This window comes from Melospiza melodia, chromosome Z (genome assembly GCF_035770615.1).
Source record: "Melospiza melodia melodia isolate bMelMel2 chromosome Z, bMelMel2.pri, whole genome shotgun sequence".
NCBI lineage: Eukaryota > Metazoa > Chordata > Aves > Passeriformes > Passerellidae > Melospiza > Melospiza melodia.
In genome coordinates, this window is record NC_086226.1 from 25234586 (window position 1) to 25256985 (window position 22400).

At 42.4% G+C, this 22400-nt stretch overlaps 1 protein-coding gene across 1 annotated transcript in view; it reads left to right on the plus strand.

Moving 5' to 3' along the window:
• Positions 1–3958: 3958 nt before the first annotated feature.
• Positions 3959–22400, plus strand: part of MAN2A1 (mannosidase alpha class 2A member 1) — a 107207-nt gene continuing 88765 nt past the window's right edge. Inside the window, exons 1-2 of the mRNA XM_063181356.1 lie at positions 3959–4136; positions 15902–16162. Of these exons, the coding sequence (XP_063037426.1) occupies positions 4002–4136; positions 15902–16162 (396 nt within the window). The 5' untranslated portion in view covers positions 3959–4001. The remainder of the gene's footprint in view (positions 4137–15901; positions 16163–22400) is intronic.

Here is a 22400-nt window from a genome sequence, read left to right on the forward strand (position 1 = left end):
AGGAGGCTTGGGGGGAACCTTGTCACCCTTTCCAACTTCCTGTAAGGAGGTTGTGGCCAGATGGTGGCCAGTGTCTTCTCCCTGGCAAGTGACAGGACAACAAAAAACCAGCCTCAATTGTGCAACAGTGTTTAGATTGTATATAAAGGATAATTTCTTCCCTGAAAGGGCAGTCAGGCATTGGAACAGATTGCCCAGGGAAGAGGTGGAATTGTCTTTCTGGGAGCATTCAAAAGGCCTGTGGATGTGACATTTGTTCTCTTTGCCACCTGACAACTATGTGGTACATTCTGTCAGCCTAAAGACATGTCCCCTTGTCCTATCTTTACATGACCTTGTGAAAAGTCCCTCTCTAGCTCTCCTGTAGCCCTGCTTTAGGTAGTGGAAGATGCTATAAGGTCTCCCTGGAGCTTTCTCTTCTCCAGGCAGAACAGCCCCAGCTCTCCCAGCCTGATTTCATAAGAGAGATGCTCCAGGCCCCTGGCCACCTTTGTGGCTGTCCCTTGACAGCTGCAGGAGGTCCATGTCCGTATGCTGGGGGTCCCAGCACTGAATGCTCTAGGTCGGGTCTCATGAGAGCTGAGCACAGGGGAAGAATCACCTCCCTGGACCTGCTGACTACTCTTCCAATGTAGCCCAGGACACGTTTGGCTTTCTGGGCAGCAAGCTCATATTGCTGGGTTATGACAACCTTCTCATCCACCAACATCCCAAGCCCTTCTTCCTGGAGCTGCTTGTAGTTGGAACACGAGACATGTTAGCTGTCAGTCATCTCCTTTCTTTCTACATGCCTTACCATAATTTTGAGAAGGGCCTGCTCTGTTGCTGGGTGCTGAGGTGACTCAGTGGCCTGTAGTTCCCTGAGTCTTCCTTATTTCTCCTTTTAAAAATAAGATTGGTATTTCCCCTTTTCCAGTTATGTGAAGTCCACCTGACCATCACAACTTCTCAAATATAGTGGTTTAGCCTCTTTCTCTGCCAGTTCCCTTAGGACCTGTGGATGCAATTCATCAGAACGCATGGAATTGTGCACTTTCAGTTTCCTTATATGTTCTTGAATCCCATCTTCTCCTACAGTGGGTAGTTCTTCATTTTACATATCCCTGCCTTTCCCTTCTGTGACTTGGGCAGGGAGGCTGGAGTCATCTGCCAATAAAAACTGAGGCAAATGTATCATGAAGTATCTCAGCTTTCTCCATGTGCCAGGTAATCTCCTATATTCTTCTGGAGAGGCCCCCACATTTTTCCTAATGATGTACCTATAGAAGCTTTTATTTTTGCCCTTTTGTCCCTGGCTAAGTTTAACATTACCAGCACTTTATCTTCCCTCGCTGACCCCTGGGTATTCAGACTAGTTCTCCTTATTTCTCCCAGAATACCCATCTCTACTTCCACACTCTGTAGGCTTCCTTTTAGTTTTTGAGTTTCCAGAACCCCCTTGTTCATCCATGCAGGTCTCCTGTGGGTTTGCCTGATTTCCTTTTTCTTGGGATGCATTGCTTGGAAGAGGTAGTCCCTGACTATTAATCAGTTTCCCTGTGCCCCTCTCCAGGGCTTTATCCCATAATAAAGCAGAACCTGGAAAGACCAAGTCACTACCCTGAAGTCCATGATGGTGAACTTGCTGTGCTCCCTCCTCATTGCCCAAAGCATCTTGGACTCCACCATTTCATGGTCACTGCAGCCCTTGAGCTTCACATTCCCCACCAGCCCTCTGCTTGCTGGTGAGAATAAGGTCCAACATAGCGGCTCTCCTCACTGGCTCCTCAATGACTTGGAGAAGGAAGTATTGACCAAGGCATTCCATGAACCTCCTGGACTGCCCATGCTCTGCTGTGTTGCTCCTCCAACAGATGTTGGACTGGTTGAAGTCCCCTGTGAGGACCAGGGCTTGTGAACATGAGGAGTCTCTCTTCTCTGTCTGTGGAGGGACTCATCTCCTTGGTCTTCCTGCTCAGGCAGCCTTTGTAATGTCAGGGGTTGCAGAACCCCTTTGTAATGTCACCTGCCCCTGCTCTCCCTTTAATCCTGACCTATAAGCCTTTGATTGGCTCCTCATCCATCCCCAGGTGGAGCTGCCTACATTCCAATAGCACAAGACACTTGTGTGCACAGAGGCATTGCCCTCTCTACTACCATAAGCCGACTGACAGGCCAGAGGGGCTAGAATTCCTTTGTGCTGCCCTTCAGGAGCTTTCTTACTGACCTGCCATCCCTCTCTAGGCCCTGAAAATCTCTTGTTGGCCCTGGCATCAAAACAGTAAGAGATGGAAGGACTGAGGTTCCCCTTCCCTCAGCAACTACAGTAGCTCTTACTGTTCATACGCAGTGACTGCAGCAGTCCTCACTGCTCTTCAAAGATGGAATCCAACACTGACTTTTTGCCTAGTGGGAGAATTCGAAAATCATGAAGAATCACACTTTGAAGTATGTTCTGTAAGATATTAGATAAAGCTCCAAACATGAGAAGCCTTAGCAATGATACAAGCTTCTTGACTCCAGCAAAGATACTATTGGGAACAGGCAGGGTAGGAAAGGGGATGATATTCTTGGCAAAAGAAAACAGTGGTGCTAACACATACATCCTGACTCCAAGGCATAGGTGTGTATGTCTCAATGACAGTCATTTATAAAGAAGCACACACAGTGGTAGAACATGTTCCTAGATTGTGCCTAATTCTCAATGGCAGCCAATGCATCTTGAAATACCTTGAAATACTGGGTAGAAGCAGACACTAGGCATGCACGTTTTCAGACTGAGCAGATTAAATCTGTCCAAATTAGGAGCTAGAAGCTACCAAACAGAGGGCACTACCTGAATGGCCTTCGATGAACCGGCCATTTCAGCTGTGACCCATTCCTGCAGGAACATGAGCTACTTTGCATGAAAGCACCGCGGAACATTGTACTACTTCATACCTAGGAAAGCTTGACCCAAGCTGGAGCTTGGCAGCGGCTCACAAACGTGCCTGACCATGCTAGCGGGCAACAGGGATCCCACAGAAGAGCGGACGGGGCTGTGCCGAACAACGCGGATGACGGAGTCGTTCGGATCCGGAGGTCTCCCCACACCCCACACCCCACACTCCCTCTCTTCCAGTCCCCTGCCGCCGCGAGGCGCGGGCAGAACGGCGGAGTCCCAGCCTGCCCTCCCTCCCTTCCTCTCGTTTCCTCTTGCAGCCTCCTCACTTCCACGGCGGAGGCTGCCACACACCGACCGCCGACGGGGCGGCGGCGGCAGCAGCGGGGACATCGGTGCGCGGCGCCTCCGAGCGGCCGCGGGGCAGCTCCCGCCGAGCCGAGCCGAGCCGGGGCGGGCAGCAGGGCTGCCCCTGCTCGAGCAGGGCGGAGGGGCGGAGGGGCGGAGGCCGCGGCTCGCCCCGGGTCCCGAAGGCCGGGGCGGTGCGGCCGGCGGGGGCGGAGCCGCGCCCGTGACGCGGCGCTCCGGCGGCGGCGGCGGGGCCGGCGGCGGCGGCGGACGGGCGGGGGCTCTCTCGGCGCGGAGCTTGTGCGCTGCGGCCCCGGGAGCTCCGGCGGCAGCGGCAGCAGCCTCCGGCCGGGGAAGGAGGTGCCAGACTCCGGCGTCGTGTGCGGGCAGCGAGGGGGAGCGGAGCGGCTGCTGAGGCGGCCGGAGAAGGAGAAGGAGGAAGGGAGCGGGGAGCAGCGCCGCTCCGTCGGCCCGGCGGTGCAGCTGCCGCCACTTCCCCGCTGAGCGCTCTCCTGTCCGCGAACTCGATCCGCTCCCGGAAACTCTCGGCTCTCCTCTCAGTCGCGCCGGCGGGGTCTCGACACGGCTCTCGGTCCCGGCGAGGCGGGCGGGGGGCAACTTCTCGCACTTCTCCGGAGAAAGATTTGGGCCGCTCCGCTCCGGGGGCGGCAGCGCCTGCGGTCCCCGCCGCGGCGGGAGAACTTTCGCCTCCGATCGCGGGGCGGCGAGAGGGGCCCGGGTACGCCGGCCGCGGCGGGAGCAGCGCGGCGGCGCCGGCCCGGCAGCCGCGGAGATGAAGCTGAGCCGGCAGTTCACGGTGTTCGGTAGCGCGGTCTTCTGCGTGGTGATCTTCTCCCTGTACCTGATGCTGGACCGCGGCCACTTCGACCACCCGAAGAGCCCCCGGCGGGAGGGCGCCTTCCCCAAGGTGAGCGGGGCGGCGGCCGGGGCGGAGGTGGAGGGGAGGGCGGCCGTGCCTCCGCTCCGTGCCCTGGCCGTGCCGCTGCCGGAGCGCCGGGGCGCGGCGGGGACGAGGCGCGGCGGCGGCGGGGCCGGCGGGGCGGGGGCCGAGCGGGGCCGCCTGCGGGCGGCGCTGGCGCTGGTGCCGGCCCGGCGCGGGGCTGCGGCGGGAGCGGGCACAGCCACAGCCACAGCGGGCGCGGGGCTGGCGGGGCTCGGCCGGCGGGACGGGCCGGGCCGCGGGTGGCGGAGCGGCGTGCGGGGCGTGCGCGGGCAGGACGGGGAGAGCTGTTAGCTCGGGAGAGTCAGCCGTGTCAACAACAGGTAGACTTAGGGAAATGCTGACTCGGTGGCTGCTTTCCTTTCCGCTGAGCCGTGCTTTGAGCTGTAGCTGGCTGACCCGACTGCTCTTCGTGGTTAAACGACGCAGTACTTCAGTTCTTCACTTTCCTGTGTTCGCTGCGTGGCAAAGAAGTTTAAAAGCTGCGTGTCGTGACTGTGTTCTAATAAGGAATTTTTGCCCGTGAGAAGAAACATGCATTTCAGAAAGGACGTGGTTTGCTGTGCAGAACGGCACAATACTGCTGGCTATACACAGCTGTGTGTTCTTATAGACAAAAAACCCAGCAAAACCCCACAGCACAAAATACAAAGTTACAACCTATTTATGCTTGCATGGTACTTATTTTTATTTTTATTGGAAACAAACCGAAGGAAAATATATTTTACTACTAGACTGAGGACTTCAAGTGAATAAAAGAACTCTAAAAACTTAGTTAAAAAGTAACTCTGTTAGAACCACTCTTGCTTCATTCTATGCAAAAGCAAGAATTGATACAATTTTTTTAATAGTAAAGACAAAAACCTCGACTTAAATGTAAAGGAAGTGAGCAGATCTGTTCTGCCTTTATTCCTTCAAGTTACAGTTCAGGGGTCAGCCTTCAGTTTTTGCAGGAGGGAAGAGAACAAGAGGAAGAGGAGCAAGACCAGGCTGCTACAGTTCAGTGTGTAACTCCAGCAGGCCACATGCCTCTCTTGTAACAGCTAAGTACAAGTGCTGCTTTGGGAATATGGGCAGTATCTTATGTGAGGAAATCACTTTATGTATCATTATTCAGACAGCTGAGTTTAATACAGGTATGTTTTAAAGTCTAATGTTAGATGTTGGGTTGAAATACTTGAGTGAACAAGAAAGATTTATTAGGCGTGTTTTGTCTTCCATTGTCAGTGTCTTGTAGTGGTCTGTTCCTGTCCTACAGTGTAATCCTGGTCAGAGGTGTAACATGGTGCTGCCTATTGTGACCATGGGCTTGGTACCTTGATCTGTTTTCAGGCCTATTCCTTCTAGGTGGTGTAGTCAGCTAGAGACAAGCATTTCTCCTTTCATCCTCCTCCCTCCCTTTGGTCTTCTAGAACAGTCTGTCAGTGTTTACTCTTTTTGTCTTTTCCATGCCTGGATTTCTTTGAAGTTTCTGATTCTCAGTGGAAAAACTTATGCCTTTCGAGGGTCCTTCCTTTGGGTAAAACAGTTACCTTTTCCTTTCTTACTGCTTTGTCTTCTGAGGAAGTTACAGATGAAATTCAAATGTTTCACTTTGTTACAACTCTGAAACCTCTGACACCTAGCAAATGCTTTCAGAGTTTTATAACATCAGTTTGAAAAAATACAAAAGATAAAGAGTGAAATAGAAGCCTCTAGAAATTTATGAAAGAAACACTTTAATACTACTACCTCAGCTGACAAAAAGTTGTTTGTGTCAGTGCAGTGTTGCCAGAGCTCAAAGTACTCTAAGTGAAACTAGCCACAGATGTAAAACCTTCAGGCTGTTTTTGGTTGAAAAAAACTATAGCAGCAGACTGTTGATTTAAGAATGCATTTTCTTTTCTGATGACAAAGATCAGAATTTTTTAGCTTGAAAAAAGGAAATAAGATTATTTTTTCCTTCAGATGTTATTGGTTTGTTTCACCTCATATCTCTCTGATTTGGCAACGTGCTTTGCTGTTTCTCTGTGCAGCTCTGGTAAAAACACACGTCACCTTTCATGTCCCGGAAGTTGCACATTGATTAGTTTGTTCTTTCTGACCTACGTGGCTTACAATTAGCTCAGAGAAGTGGCTACTTCTGGAAGCAGTCCCTTGTTTTAGCTTATAAGCATTTGATATCTAGGTATTCTGTTTGAATTCTACCAGAACAAGAGATGGGATTTTTCAGCTGATAGCATTTGTTGAGCTGTATTCACCTAAAGTGTCATGGTAACTAGTGCCAGTAGTAAAATAAGTTATTAGGACTGCTGCTCCATTTTCATTACCACGTTTTTTTCCCAAAGCAACATGCCTTTTCTTTGTGTGGTCTCAAGGTGGCTTGCATCAGACTCAGTCCTCTTTTAGGCTTTTCAGTGTAGGCCAGTGAGGTCAAGACAGTGTCCTCACAGGACTTGCTCGCTTGTTTGAGAGTTTAGGACACAAACAAAAATGCCTTGTAGAAATAATTTGTGGGCAAGAGCTTCCAAGATGGATAAATATCCATAGTCAGATGGCTTTATGTTCTCTTTGACCAAGAATTTAAAGGCTTTTCACTGTGGCACAAAGCAGAACCCATTGTCAGGCTTTTGACACAGCAGTAACTTCGTGTCTTTTTTGGTGCTTGTGTTGCAAAAGCTGGCATCAGTAGTCAGTTTCACAGTGGGTTTTTAACACGCCTATCTATGCTGGGGTGTCATCAAGGCAACTGTAATAGAGCTTTAGTTAAAGTGCTTTATATCCTTGTCATCATTGGTGATGCATTTAAATGATAATAGCAGAAGATCTCTGTGTTGCCATAGAATGGAAGCTACTGTTAATTTGGGGAAAAATAAGTACCTATAATACATGTAGATCAAGGCTTACTGACCTCTCCTCTGTAACTCCTGCACGTACCTTTCTGGATCCTGCCTGTTTGTCAGGTGTATATTATTCTGGTGATGATCATATCACAATCTTTATCTGAGCCTGTTCATAGCCATGGGATGCTCCTGTCTCAGGACACATATCAGAATATGATGAGGCCTAGCATCCTGTCTCAAGTCTAGGAACCATGTTACAACATGGTTGTGCAGAGACTAGCTCAAGGTGCAGGGAGGGCCTTAGGTGCATTTTTAGGTTATTATTGTAGCAGTTGTACAGATTATGGTAAAGTTCTAATTTAATATAATGGAAAAAGAGCTGAGTGTATTGTTTTTGTTAGCAATAATACAATATTCTCTTTGAAATCTTGTGTGACTGCAGAGGAAGGAAGTCTCATAGTGGTGTTTAGACCTATGACATTGCCTGTGCCGCACGTGTCATGTATGAGGGAAGTGTGGGCTAAACTGATAACTGCTAAGTGAAAGCTACATTCAAATCAAGTCTGAGAAGACATCCATAAGCAGCTTACCTTATAGAACTTGTGTTATTGTGTACAGATGAATAACAAATACTGATAAACCCATATTAAACTGTTCTGGATTTTGGACTCATATAGAAGAATAAAAATAGTATAATGTCTTGTGGACTGTTTATTTTGATTCTAGATCAAAATAAGGGTCTCACCTAAGCATGCATGGCACACACTAGAAGTCCAATTAAGAAAAAAAAAAGGAAGTTTTGTTTGTAATAGTGTCTTGCATCAGAAATATGTGCTCTTTATGTAGTCCTATGATGAAAGTTAATTTTAGTGAATTTTATAGCTAAGCAAGGGGAAAACAGCATCACGTTGAATCATCCGCTGTCACTACCTGACAGGTAATGCTTTGAACTTGACCTTTCTCCTCTAACCACTTTTTCACATTACTTGGTTTAGCTTTTATGGGACAATATCTCTGCACTGTGTTAAATGTTGTTTCTGGAAATACATTTTTGAAAGTCAAGACTGCAATGATTCTGGAAGGTAAATGGACCAGCACCAAGGAATGCTTCATTTTTTCTTTACTATTTTCTTTGAACTTTATTAAAAGGCAAAGCAGAAACATACAGGAACTACCAAGCTCACCATTTTCTTTTTACTGAACAACTGTTATTTGAATGAGATCTCCTTTCCACCTCTGTGTATTTTCCCCACCTCTCTCTTTGACCACCATTTTTTGAAGCACACTCTCATCTCATGTGTGTTAACTGCTTTTATGAGCTCACCAATTGCCCTGCATCAAAGAGAGAGGTGATCAAGGGTGTATTTGTCCACAGAGTGATTTTTTTTTTTTTTTTTTTTTTCTTGCTTGCACATTTTGTGTAAAGTTCTGGCTAAGCAGCAGTCAAGCAGAAGCTATTAGCCTCTTTCAATTACAGTCTTTGAATCTGGTGTGAAATGTTGAGCAAAATGTGTTTTACAGAATACATAGTCTACAAAGCAGTAACTCTTAACTATAATTGAGCACATCCTTCTGCTACCTAGAGTTAGTGCCTAACTTAATGGTATAAACTAAACAGAGAGAGGTTTTCTAGTTTGTTCTTACTTAAGCTTTTCTTTGTCTAACCCATTAAGTTTTGACTTGTTTGAATGAAAATAACCATTATTAAAGTTCCTTCTCTTAATGGCAAATAAGTTGTGCTTCACTTTTGTACTGCTAGACGTTTAAATAAAGATTCAGCATAGTATGGAGGAGAATCAACAGATTCTCATCAACAGATGAAGACAAAATATATCCGTGACAGTAGTAGCGAATATTTTTCAGTTGAATTGACTTTAAAATGAATATGTCTGGATTTCTTTTTCCTTGCCTTCAGGTCTCTGATGATGGTGTCAAAACTAGTCCTTAACAGCATGCCTTATATTTGTCTCTGTAAATGCTACGAAACATAAGTCTAGTGTAATAGTACATTAAACATTCTTGTTATTGCTATCTCTGGTGATAAAGCAAAATGTGAAAGTCTATCAACTTAAAATCTATTTGTCAGGCTGTTGCATCTTTGAATCAGAATTTATCATTCTCTGAAGAGAACAGACTTTTGTAGTTATTTAATTCAGAAGATTTCCAGTGCCTCTGTCAAGTGAGCTTTCTTAGAATAGTACTTTAAGGGTAGGAAATTACTAACAAGGTCTCTTGTGTTTTTTCATTGTCACAAATGCGCATAAGCCCTCTGCACGGATCAGCAAAGCCTTCAAACCTTGATTTGTCCTTTAACCGATACATTGTATGCTTGTTTTTGTTCTGGATCCTGCTTTGCAAAGAAAATTAATGCAGAAACAGTGTACTCAAATATCAAGCTTTGATTGTACGTTGGGTTACATTTTAAACTTTTACCTGCTTGTTTTTTCTGTGCAGGAGGTGAATGTTTAATTGTATATTTAGTATGTTCTGTTCACTGTACAGTGCTCTGATAGCAAACAAAGAATGCCTCCTGGTGTTACCGTCTTGATAAGCTGGCATCTCATCAGAGTTTGTATCAAGGTTTTGGCAAAGATAGCTCATGATTTCTAGAGATGTACCTGGATATAGTCACTGGCAAGAGTGGTGCAGAAGACTGTTATGATGACTGCCATTCACTGCAGCCAGAAAATGAGACTTTGCTTCCTCACTGCTTAATGTAGTGAATGTGTATAGGCAATGACCTCAAATTACATGTCCTTTGGAGAGCTCTGTCCTTTGTGGTGCTCCACTTTCTTCACCACAGTTCTTTGGTACACCAGAGCATCTAATGCAGGACACTGGCAGCTCCTTTGTGGTCTCCTTTTTCTTCATGTGGGTGAGAAAGGGAATGGGTTCTGGCTTGTTTCGAACCTAGCACTCAGTGGTTGCTGGCTGAGTCTGGATGCAAATAACCAAATTCCAGCTGACATAACATCAGAAGACTCTAATCTGGATTTCTCCTCTGCCTGCCTGTTTCTATGAGATCTCATCTGTGGCCCTGTCATACTCCCTCTTCAGTTATTTGAGCAAGATGTCTTTTTCCCGATGAGGTGATCACTAGTGGTCTGTTGGTCTGCATTTGGAGAGCGACTGTGCATTCACTCAGGAAATGCAAATTTCAACTACCATCTTTTCTGCAATGTACAGTGTTTTGATAGGAGAAACTGAACCCTCTCTACTTCCTCATAATGAAACATGTTGGACTGTCATCGTGTTACTGGGCTTCCCTCCATGTGTTGGGTGTCACTGTGCTCCTTTCTGGAGAGTCCTTGCCGCAAATCAGACTGGTGTCAGGAGCAAACAGAGAAGGACAAGCAGAGGGCAGTGGGAAAGCAGACTGCCCTGGAGTGTTTGGGGCATGAAAACGGCTGAAGGGTTCAGAGTGGCTGAAGCATAAGGATCTGTTTATGTAGCTGATTCATGTGGTGATAGTGGCAGGTTTCTCAGGGCAGCTAACAGGTGTGGACACAGGTGTTCCAAATGGGAGGAAGGTGTGTGGATCTGTGGTGCCTTCACATGAGAAAATTCTGTTGGTTAAGTCCAACCCTGCGTAATCACAGGGGGGGTGAACAGGTGTGCTGCTCATGTGATGCCATTCTCCTACCAGAGCAGCTGTACCTACTGTTGGTAGATTTATTGGCACTTTGCACTTCTTGTAGAAGAGCTTCCTCTGCTGTGAAGTAACAGAAGGATTGACTTTATTGTTTTTTAAAAAAATCTTTATTTACACATTCAACAATGTAGATTAACAGAGCGTCCTTTAGTGTTCACTTGTACTGGGATATACTTCATGCATCTCCAAGTTTTGGTGCAGTTAGGCATTTCTCAAAGCCTTGGATCAAGGTTCCTTCTTTTCTGAGAAGACTTGATGCTGTGAAGTCAGGGATAGTTCTGCTGACATTTATGACTTGTGTACCTACTAAAATTTTGCTATTCAATATCTACAAAGCCATATAGAACCCAACATTTCCGACAGAATTGGTACATCTCTGCTCAGATTAAAAAAAAAGTTAAAAAGTCTCTCTGCTAACCCTCTAATGTGTGGAAAAATTGAAGTTTTAATTTAAAAGAATACTGTTGGATTATGGTTTTAGTAACAGCAAGGATCTCTGTTTTGTCTTTTAATTAGTATCCCCTGTAACATGCTTCTAATCTGTTTTTCTGGTAAGACAAGGTCTGTTACTAGCAATTAATAAGATAAAACAGCTTTAGAGTAAGTTCAGTTTGGTACTGTTTGGCCTTGATATTTGAAGTCTGCTGCCTTCCTTTAAAAATGTTGAAACTTGTTGTAATGCGTTTTTATACTTTGTAATACTTTGAAGTAGTTTTGTTTTGTATGCCCATATTTTTCCCAAATGGTTTGTCCCAGACTGTACCCCCCTCCCTTCACCTGTGTTATCCCTCTCCCAGGATGAGGTCATCCCCAAACCCCCACCCTGGCTCTCTGCCAATCACTCAGCATCCCATCCCTCCATCTAGAAGCTTTGGCCCAGGTCATCGAGTGATTCACCAGAGGCCAGGGGTCAGCCCCCCAAGCCTTGCCCCATACGCTGTCCTATATGTCTATCCCCCAGTACCCACCCCTTAGCGTCCCTTATTGGTTGGTAAAATGTTTTCTACTTTTGGTTTCCACCTCCCTTTAAATGTAACCTTGGCACATATCCCGGGGCTCTTGGCAGGAGGACCCTGAGGTGCAGGAGCTCTTTTGGGACTCCCAGAATAAAACCTTGGATTAACTCTGGCTAAGAGTGAGCCCTTTATCCTCTGCCGATGTCTCTGGTGCTCTCCTGCTGCACAGGTGACCAGCCCGGGTGCCCTCGGTCCTCTCGGGGCACAGAGAGCGTCTCCCCGCTGTCGGCCGTGTCGGGGCTGCCCCCGGTGTCTGGGACTCGGGACTGGCCGGGGATCCTGAGAGGCTCCCAGCGGGACAGGGACAGCTTGGCGCCCAGCCGAGGTCACATTTAAAGGGAGGTGGAAACCAAAATAGATAACATTTTACCAACCAATAAGTGACCCTAAGGGATGGGTGCTGGGGGGTAGACATATAGGACAGCGTATGGGGCAAGGCTTGGGGGGCTGACCCCTGGCCTCTGGCGAATCACTCAACATCCTGGACTGAAACTTCTAGATGGAGGGATGGGATGCTGAGTGATGGACAGAGAGCCAGGGTGCGGGTTTGGGGATGATCTCATCCCGGGAGAGGGATAACACAGGTGAAGGGGAGGGGTACAGTCTGGGACAAACCATTTGGGAAAAATATGGGCATACAAAACAAAACTACTTCCAAGTATTACAAAGTATAAAAACGCACTACAACAGAAATGGAATTTATTTTTATCTGTTAAATTCATTGTTTTGAAGAGTTTGCAGTGTTTTTCACATTCAGCTCATATTTTAAAATAATTTTACTATTGAACAGGCACTGTCTATTTAAAATTAATAAGAAAAGGTGAATGTGCAGTGAAAATAGACCTAGCTTTTGCATAATGGGGATCCATGTGAAATTTTCACCTTGAGAATGGATTCCTGACATAAACTATTTTCATGCTGAATGGAGGCTGGGATCCATTTCTAGTCTGAGATGCTATTGTTTCTTAAAGTTAATTCTCATGGATCTGAAATTTCACAACAAAAAACAAAGCCATTTTGATGATCTCAAAAATTTGGTTTCCTGCAGTTTGAACTTGGGTGTTGGATGACGTCTTGGTTACATGTTCTTAACTGTAGCTTTTTATTTCGTGCTTTGCATTCAAGCTGAGTTGGCACATGGCATGATTAAAAGCTTTAGAAGAGAGGCATGGTGTATCTCACAGTCTCCAGAAAAGAGAGCAGACTTTTCTATATTAATGTCCTCTGTTAGGTTGCATAATGGGATATCTTTGTAAGGATTTCTTTCTCCAAATAATGGAAGATCTACCTCCAAAGTTAAAGTAACATACTTTAACAGACTTCTGGAAATAAGTGTCCTAGGTAGGCTGAAACTTTGCAGCTTACAAATTATTGCTGGGTGTTTGTAGCAACATATGAAGTTGTTGATGTTTGAAGGTCTTCTGGTAACGAATTGCTATTTGTAGACAGAGAACTTGGTTTACAAAGAAAAATATTTTGTCACATAAAAATCAGTAAACTGATAGAATTGTTACAGATTTTTCAAGGTTTAACATATAATAAGTTAAATGAAAGGTATGTCTTAAAGACATCAAATATGACATGACCTCCAAATTTGGAGGAAGTTTATATCTGTCTTCTGGAGACTGGCAGTATATGCTGGTGGAAGGATCAATCAAACTCTTATTTTATGAGGTTTTTATTTGTTTGTTTTCCACTGTGTCTTTTGCTTTCCTGGAGAGCATATAATTGGCTAGATGACATAAACCAGATGGGTGGTGTTTTATCTGATCAGTTAGTTCACAGGCTATTGCTAGGCAATGTGAAACTTTTGGTGGAAGAAATTGTAAAATACTTCTACAGCACACATGAATGAGAATAAAAATTTTAAACAGTTGTCTGATTTTACAGTTGTAGAGACAGTGTTGATAGTGGTGGGATAGGTGTGAGCAGTACTTTAGCTGCTTGCACACTTGATAACTCTGAACTGTAGTCGTATGCAGTGAAGCTGGGAATGATTTGTATGGGTGGCAGCTGTGCTGTAACTTCCTAGGAATCTAAATATCAGAGCCTCTGTTGGGCAGCCTGTAAAGCCCCTATCAAGTATTGTTTTATATATGTTATTTTTAGATTGAGCGGCATAATAGGCTATTAGGCTTCATGTAGAGAAGCCCTTCTTACTTTCAAAATATTACAGATATTGCAAGGGAAAACACTAATTTTACATAGAAATGTGTACACAGTATCTTTAACAGCATTTGGAAGATTTTAGTGTGGTTGTTTCTTTTGTGCCACCAGGTGGCATGGGACTACAGTTTGTTTATTCTATTTTTTTTTCTTTCCAGTATTCCATCATCTGCATATTGATTTATTTTTGTTTTCAGTTAATTGGTTTTATCATTTTCTTGAATTTATTTTTAAACTGTTGGGATTCTAGGATGTTGCTCCTACATCTCACTTAGTTTGATTTGGTTTTGTCATCAAAATATATTTGTCCTTTTTGGAAACAGTAGCTGTCTGCCTGTGTTGCATTTTAAAACCTGTTACTGTTTTCAGGATGTATCAATCTAAGAAACAGAGACAAGCAGTGGATTGGCACTTTACGCAGCCCATAAAATGCAGAGACAAACTAATAGCATTAAAGAAATACTAAAACTTATTGTCTGAAAATTATTAAGAATGTCCATAAAGGTAGAATTGTAGTTATGACAGTTAAGAATCTGAAATCATGGTTGGTAACTCTTGCTGAGGGTTTGGTTTTCTTTTTTTAATTTTTTAATTCCTGAGGACTTTGCAAAGCCAAGGGAGTTTGAAAGAATGTACACATCAATTTAGAAAGGAGACCTAATCCTTGTAAGCTACCTTGCTGCAAAGAAAAAGGCAAATATTTCAATTATATTACCGTTGAAAGGGAAAAAGGTGTCATGTAAAGATGTTGTTTCTAATATTAAATTACAATCCTAAGAAAATAAGGCAGTGGTGCTGGGAAAAAGTCATTAAAACCATAAGTCACAGAGTAACTGTCTACTGAATCAATAGTATTTGTCTTGAATGTAATGGTAAAATGTAGATACCTGAAACTGAAGCAGGTTTTGCTGCTATGACAGCTGCTTGCAAAAATATCTAATAATGTGTTGTATGTTTTCAGATCTGAATTCAACTTTAATAATAGAGAGTGACTGTTTTTTTTTTGTTCTCTTGTCACTTCTTGTTACATTAAAGTAATTCTGAGGAAATAAAGAAATTACTGTTAACGATTTTAGATATCCCTAAGGTCATATTAAATAATCTGGCCTTTTTGATTCTGTAAAAGCTAGCACATTCATGTCTGATACAAAGCATCCCTCAAAAAATTTGGAAGGAGAGGTTAGTACATGAGAGAGGGCAGTTTTAGGGTGTCTTGATTGGCTGTGTTTCCTCCTGCATCCCAACAATGTAGTGATTAGATAGCATTAATTTGCTTTGTGGGATCTGTCTCTTCCAAGTTGCACTGGAAGATGCATTGACTTCTTTCAATTTATGCTGATGCTGTTCTGCAGCCTTCCTCTTGTGGAGCTCTCTAGAATATCTATAAAATCCTGTTGTTTGGCAATTGGAGATGACCTTCTGGCTGAAAATGCCATTAGCTTGATATTTCTTTTACAGGATTTTCTTGATGACTGTAATGGTCCAATTATACAGACTATTCCTGTGATCGGGCTGTTAAGGGATCTCCTACATCTATGAAGTTCTTTTGTTAATTTCTCTCCAACTTCTGCTGAAAATCAGAAAAATGGTATTTATATTTTACTTGTATGGGAATAAACCTAAAATGTTTACAATATCCTCTTAATCCCATCATGATGTGACTGACTTGTAACAAATTGCTTTGTTTGATGTTCTGATAAATGAAAAGATCAGATTTTTTGAAATGAAAGAAGTGAAAAAAGTTGAATTGGGTGTAATTGCTGCTTGACAGTGTGAGACTTTAAAGAGTATCTTCATATTACTGATTGAACCTTGTGCAGGGAATTCAAGTTTGCAGAGGAAAAATGTATCTTTTGCTATTTTCTCTTGGGCTGAAAAGAGAAAGTTCCATGTGTTGCCTCAATTCCTTATTAGTTTGCCTTTATGTAAAATATAAAATAAAGATATATTTGAATTTTCTGTGAAATCACACACTATTGTGAATTTTTTGTTTTTGTTGTTGTTGGGGTTTTTTTGGGCTTGTCAAGAATTTTTCTGAGAAATAATTAAACTTTACTTTTTATTTCTCTCCCCTAGGGTCAGCTTTCAATACTGCAAGAAAAAATAGATCATTTAGAACGCCTGTTGGCAGAAAATAATGAAATCATTTCAAACATACGTGATTCTGTGATCAATCTGAGTGAATCAGTAAAAGATGGGCAAAAAAATCCAGAGGCTGTAAACATCGGTCAAGGATCTGTTTCTGAACTGTTCCCTTCTGCTTCAGCTTTGCTTGCAGTTGATTCTGAGGATTGTTTGTTTGCTTCAAAAAGTGGAAGTCACAGTTCAGGTGTACAGGTAAGCAGTATGTTTTTCTGATTCTGCTGGAGTTTTAGTTGCCACTATATGTTTAAATCTAAAAATGTCAAGTTGCTGGTAAAATCCTGGTATTAAGACATAATAGAATTGTTGAAGTGAACTGCTGTATTTAACAGATGTTATGAAACTCTTCCTTTATATCTTTTTTAAAAGTTCTCTGGAAATTGAGTAATGATTACGAAGAGTCAACATTTGAGAAAGCTTAAAAGTTTTTTGTAAAAAATAAAACACCTCACAGTGATTATTGTCCCACCAATTCTTTGGAAACAATTTATTTGAGTGTTTCTTTGAGTTTCCCCAAACTCTTCTAAAACCGATGTAAAATAAACTGGAAATAGTGGATAGGCATGGTTTAACTAGATTTTACTTTTAGGGATGTATATGTAGATGAAACTCGATGGATAGGTAAAGAATGTGCAAGAATTAGTAATTTCAAAAAAAATCAAAATTTCATAAAGAGTCCTGTCTTCCCTTTTGAATGTCATTTCTGTATTTGAGCATTCCTGTGTGTCTTCAGTTTGTATAGGCACTTTGATCAGAAAGGAGGAACATATACCATGTTGGCTGCTTGGCATAAACTGTGGAGGTTGAAGTTTTTAAAGTCAAACACTTCAAGTTGAATTTATTTTGCTTTCTGGTGATGCTTTTGAGTTCATGGACTCTTATATATTCAGTTTTAATGGAGTGATTCAGGAGCACTGAGAATACTCTGTGAAGTTTGTGATCTGTACTGTTTTTGTGAGTCTTGTGGGAGTACTATAAATATTCATAGTACTCTAAAGCAAAGATTAAATTTTGAAGTCCAGCTTTCTCATTTTAGAATTTGAAGTATTTCTCTTGCAGGAGAACGACAGTGGACTTCAGACAAATAAATGCACATATTAGAACAATTGTAACCTCTGATGTATCATGCTTAATACTTTTAAACTCTTCAGGGATAGGCACTACCTTGCTAGTCTTTTATAGAGAAAGTAGGCCTTTTAAAGGCAGTATCTGAACACTTCTTTTGGTGTCTGATATGCATTAAGATTTCTGTGCAGGGAAGTGAAACATCTGGAGCTGTGGTTACAGGCTTTCAAGTTAGTGGATTATTAACAGGTACATCGTACAATCTGTTACTATGTTAGGTGATGTACTTTGTTATGTGCATTAAAAATAAGTTCTAGTAAATGAATTTTGAGATAAAACATGTTATCTTAAATTCTTGGGTATGATAACCTGTTATGAAGGGAAGGTAAAACATGTTTTCTAAAACTGCTTTTTGGTTTTTGCTTCACACATGGGGAATACAAGAATATACACCTGCTATCACCCAACTACCTACTACCTACCTAATGGGGATCTGTTGTAGTTATACTTCTTTTGGATAATTTTCTTTGGTTTTATGTATATTCACATGTAGGTAAGAAGCAAACACACTGTTCCCCTACTCACACTTTCCTTTCTTCCTTGTGCAGGGAGGAGGGCTTTGATGTTCTCTGTGTCATTGCATTGCACCCTCTGCTCAGCAGGTTATTCACTGCCATCATTAAGTCACTTTAATAGTGCTTCTGTACACAGTTAGTTTCTCACCCTGTGAGTCTGAACTGCATTTCAGTTATGGAATCTAGACTTGTGTTTGACTTTAAAAGACCTTGACTTTCGCAGAATTCCTCTAGCACCAAGTTAACAAGCTGATCTAAATCACTGATCTAAATAGTAAAACTAAAAACAGTTTTACTATTTAATACTTTACCAACCCTGATGTATTCTGCATGCTCAGTTAATTTATTTGAGACATTTTCAAGAATTATTTTGAGCACTTTTTGAAAGAAATATGTGTTAATTTCTGCTGTTTGTAAACATTGACTTAAACCCACAGTTTTTTACATTACTTCTTCCATATTTGTCTCTCAGGTGGGTATATGAGAGACTAGAAAGTAGTAAGAGCTAATATAGGTGAGATTAAGGGTTTGTATTTAAAAAAAAAACTTTACAGAATGAAGACAAAAGAATTTTCACTGAATAAATCATGGAAGTTGATTATAGTCTCCCATAATGGAGAAACCATTGTAAAAAGATATTCAAATATGGATTAAAAAACCTTGTGATGATACATTGAGAAATATTGCTAGATTTGTTACTCAAAGATATGTGATTTCATAAATCAGAAAAACCAAGTTTCTAACAACATGAGACCAAAGAATTCTCATATGAGACAGCTGAAGGATGTTTTTTTCATGGAGGAATTGTAAATCAAGAAATTGTTTACTTCTACCTGTGCTGTTTGTAAGTTGTTAGAAAACTGTAACAGAACTGGAAACTGAAAATAAAGGTGACTTGAGAATGCTATAATTTAAGTCAGGTAAAGGACTAATGTGTACTTTTTCCTCCCAGAAGATAAATAATAGAGACAGATAATAAACTCACAAATATGAAGATGACTGGATTAAATATGGATATGACCTGATGCTTTTTCAGTTTAGTAGCTCAAGAAGTATCTGGCATTTGTGTTCAGAGAAGACGGAATTTTCAATAGCCATCATGCTGAGCTGAAAGGTCTTTTAAATAACACAGTGAGGTGTCTCCTCCTCTTGTCCATTTCAACTACTGAAGCATCTAACATCAGGCTTAGTAATGTTACTCCTTTTGAAAATGAGACATGAATCAGTCTTTGAAAAGGTGGTTTGAAGAGGCATGATATATGCTTTTATTTCTTCTGAGAAATAGTTTAGTATTCACTGTTAAGATGTTATGATGTTTTCATGAGGTTTATATAATTTCAGCAGTTTGAGTCCTTCAGTATAGAGAAAGAATAAGCCCATGTAGAAAAAAGACAATGAATGACCTTCCCAATGTTTTAGTAAAAAGCTTGTAGCAGCATCGCTGTCTTCTGAAGCAGCCACAATGAAGACAGGCAGCATCCTTTTTGAATTTCTATCTGTCTGCTGTTCATAAAAGTCCTTTTTTGCTATACCAGTATTTTATACTTAGATGTGAATCTAAAATATCTCTGTGAAATACTTTCTTTAACCTCTTTTGCTATTTGCTGACTGGCTTGGAATTTATTCTTCACTTGCAATCATGCAACTTATTCGAGTGACGATGCAATTTGTAATTAATCCTTTGCACAATTCCTACTGAGGATGGTGTTGTACAAAAGAGAAAAAAGATTTAACTTCTGTCTTTTAGATTTCTTTTCATAAGTGTAGGGATTCCAGCCTGATCTGGCTTTAGTTGATTTAGTGGAAGTTTTTGATTTTTTTTTTCTTGTCTATTTTTGAAACTGCTTTTAATTTACCTCTGAATCTGAATGGTTGAGGTTGCCAGGGAAGTCTGGGTGTCATCTGGTCCTACCACCTGCTCAAGCAGGGCTACCAAGACTCAGGTGTCATGGATCATGTCCAGGTGACTTTTCAGTATCTCCAAGGATGATGAGTGCATAGCCTGACTGGGCAACCTGTACCAGTGCTTGGTCACCCTCACAGGGAAAAAGCTTTTCCTGATAGTCAGGAGGAACCTTCAGTGTGTGCCCATCACCTCTGCTCCTGTCTCTGGGCACCACTGGAAAGAGACTGGCTCCATCCTCTCTGCACTCTCTGCCTTTGGTTTCCTGGGTGCTCCTTCTTGCCATTCTTGAAGACAGGACTAACATTGCTTTCCTCCAGTCTTTGGGCACTTCTCCTCATCACCACGATCCTTCAAAGCCCTTTAAGTGTGGCCTTGCAGTGACAAAAGCCAGCACTCATGGGTGCATCCCACCAGGGCCCATGGACTTAGATATGTCTGACTGGTTTAGGTATTCTCTGAGCTGGCCCTGTTTCCAGAAGAGACAGTCACTTCCCTGATTGTGCTGGCCCCATTGTCTCTGATACAAGCCAAGATGCCTTCAGAGAGGCACTCCAGCATGCTGATTTCCCAGGAAGGATTTTGGGGATTTCTGTGTGATTGTGCCTTTTAGGTACTTCCTTGCTTGTCTACAGATGTTGGAGGTGATCCAGGTTTATTGATTTCTTATACTTTTTTGAAAATCCTTCCATGTGACATTGTTCCTGACAGCTACTCCCTGACAAGGCTGCTGTTGATTCTCTCAGTCCCCTTTTATTCTTAGCCAGAAGCTCCTTAATTGTTCAGCTGTCTTCCTGGCAAAGGTACCTCTGCTGCCCTTCTCATCCAGACCTCATCTCTCCCACGCAGACACAGATCTGAAAACAGGGTCAGAGAACCCCAAACACCAACTCTGAGGCCAATTATTTATCTATACTAGCAGTGTCCTCCTCTCACAGTCTTATCCCCCTCATTGGTAGATAGAAGAGGACACCACCTGTGACCCTGATTACCTGTAGAATTCTGCAGTAAGTTTTGATGCAGTCTGTGCTGCCTCTGGCAGTATCACTGATCCCCACATGGAAGTAAAACAAGGGATAGTAGCCATTGAGTTCCAGCAGTTCCTCTACTAGGGCTTTGCAAGGCAGCAAACATCTCTAGATGATGGGTCAGGGACTCCAAGTCTTATTTCCTGAATCACAGTTTCTGTCTCTTGAGCTCATGGTCATATCAGCTTGGTTTGAAGTAGCTGTAAAGTGGTAGATGTCAAGGAAAAAAACCTATGAATGTTAAGACTGTAAAAATTAGTATCTTGAAGAGAGCAGGAAGTTGCTTGTTGAATTCAGACTACATCCATAAGAAAAACTCATAGGAATGTGTGAAATTCAATGAATTACTACTTTTTAAATTAAATAATATTTTCATGGTTGGAATGTCCAAAAAATTTATCAGTATTAAGGCCATTCATTGATAACTGGCAAATTTACAAAGTATGCACTTATATTTTCTTCAGAACATTATATTGCAGAGAAAAGATATAGTTCTTCAAACTCAGATTTTAGAAAATACTGTATTTAGAAAATATGAAATAATAAACTATTATCTATATTATATATTATATAAAATATGTATTATTTATCTAATATATAAATTAGCCTAATAGGTATTTATAATATATGCTATTAGGCTGGCCAACTTCAGCATAAACCTTATTTGGGCCCTTCAAGCTGACTGTGCAGAATGAACAGATGTTCAAGTATTGCACCTGTGTTTTCCACTAATCAGTATTGTCCAAAGATTGAAGCAATCCTGGGAGGAACCAGTGATGTGACAAGATCATCTCACACAGGCCAGAGATGCCTGGTGTACATGGAATCCCTCACAGGTTTTAGGTATCTAGTGCACATTGCAGGCACAGCTGAGGCTCTCCTAGATGTAAGATTACTGAGTTGTTTTCCCTTCTTACATTACTTAGTTTCCTTTATGCCTTAAGCTAAAGGCCTGTGGTGGATTGACCTTTTCTGGCTGTCAGATTCCAATCCATCCAAGGTCAACCCACTGCTCCGTCTTTAAGCACCAAGATCTTTGTCTTGAAGATTAAGAGATAGGGAGTGGTATGGCTAAAACTTGGACTGAACATTGCCAGAGTGAAATAACTTTTGTTGTTCTTGTGAGGTGAAAGGGCAAGGAGTGGAGATTTACCTTGTGTGTGGGTGTTGTAAAAAATTCCCTTTCTCAGGATTTTTATGTCACTTTGATTTTAGTATGGGAAATATTGGGGATTTTTTGTTAATGTTAATGAAGTTTGTGAAGAATATTTGATGAATATATATTTTATTGACTGTTATGAAGTAAGTGTTTCACAGAGGTGAGGGTGGAATGCTCTGGGTGCGGATGTCCAAGTGTTGGCAGTGAAGGTCTCCAGTATCTGTGAGGAGAGGACAGACCTGCCCTGTGCCAGACACAGCTCCAGACCCACCACAGGGTACAGCCTCCATCAGCAAAGTGTGTCAGTACCTCTGGCAGAATGCGTTTTAAGAAAGGGTAAAATGCTGCCTGACAGTCTAAAGGCTAAAAACAGAGGAGGAACCATCCTATGAAAACCCTGGTCCTTGATGAAGGAATCAGAGAAGGCATTCTAGTCACTGGAGCAGGTTGGGAAGACCACAGTGGAGGAAGAGTTTCCCTGAAACTTGTGTGGGATCTCTACATAGTAGGTGGATATTTTCAGGAGGAACTGGAGCCTGTGGGGGATCCACACTGGAAGAGTTCCTGACATGCCATGGCTTGTGGCTCTCATGCTGGAGCAGGCAAAACATGTGAGAGGGAGAGAATGACAGAGAGGAAACATCATGGACTTCTCTCACTATCCAACTCTATTTTAATTGGCAACAGATTAATTTAATGTTCC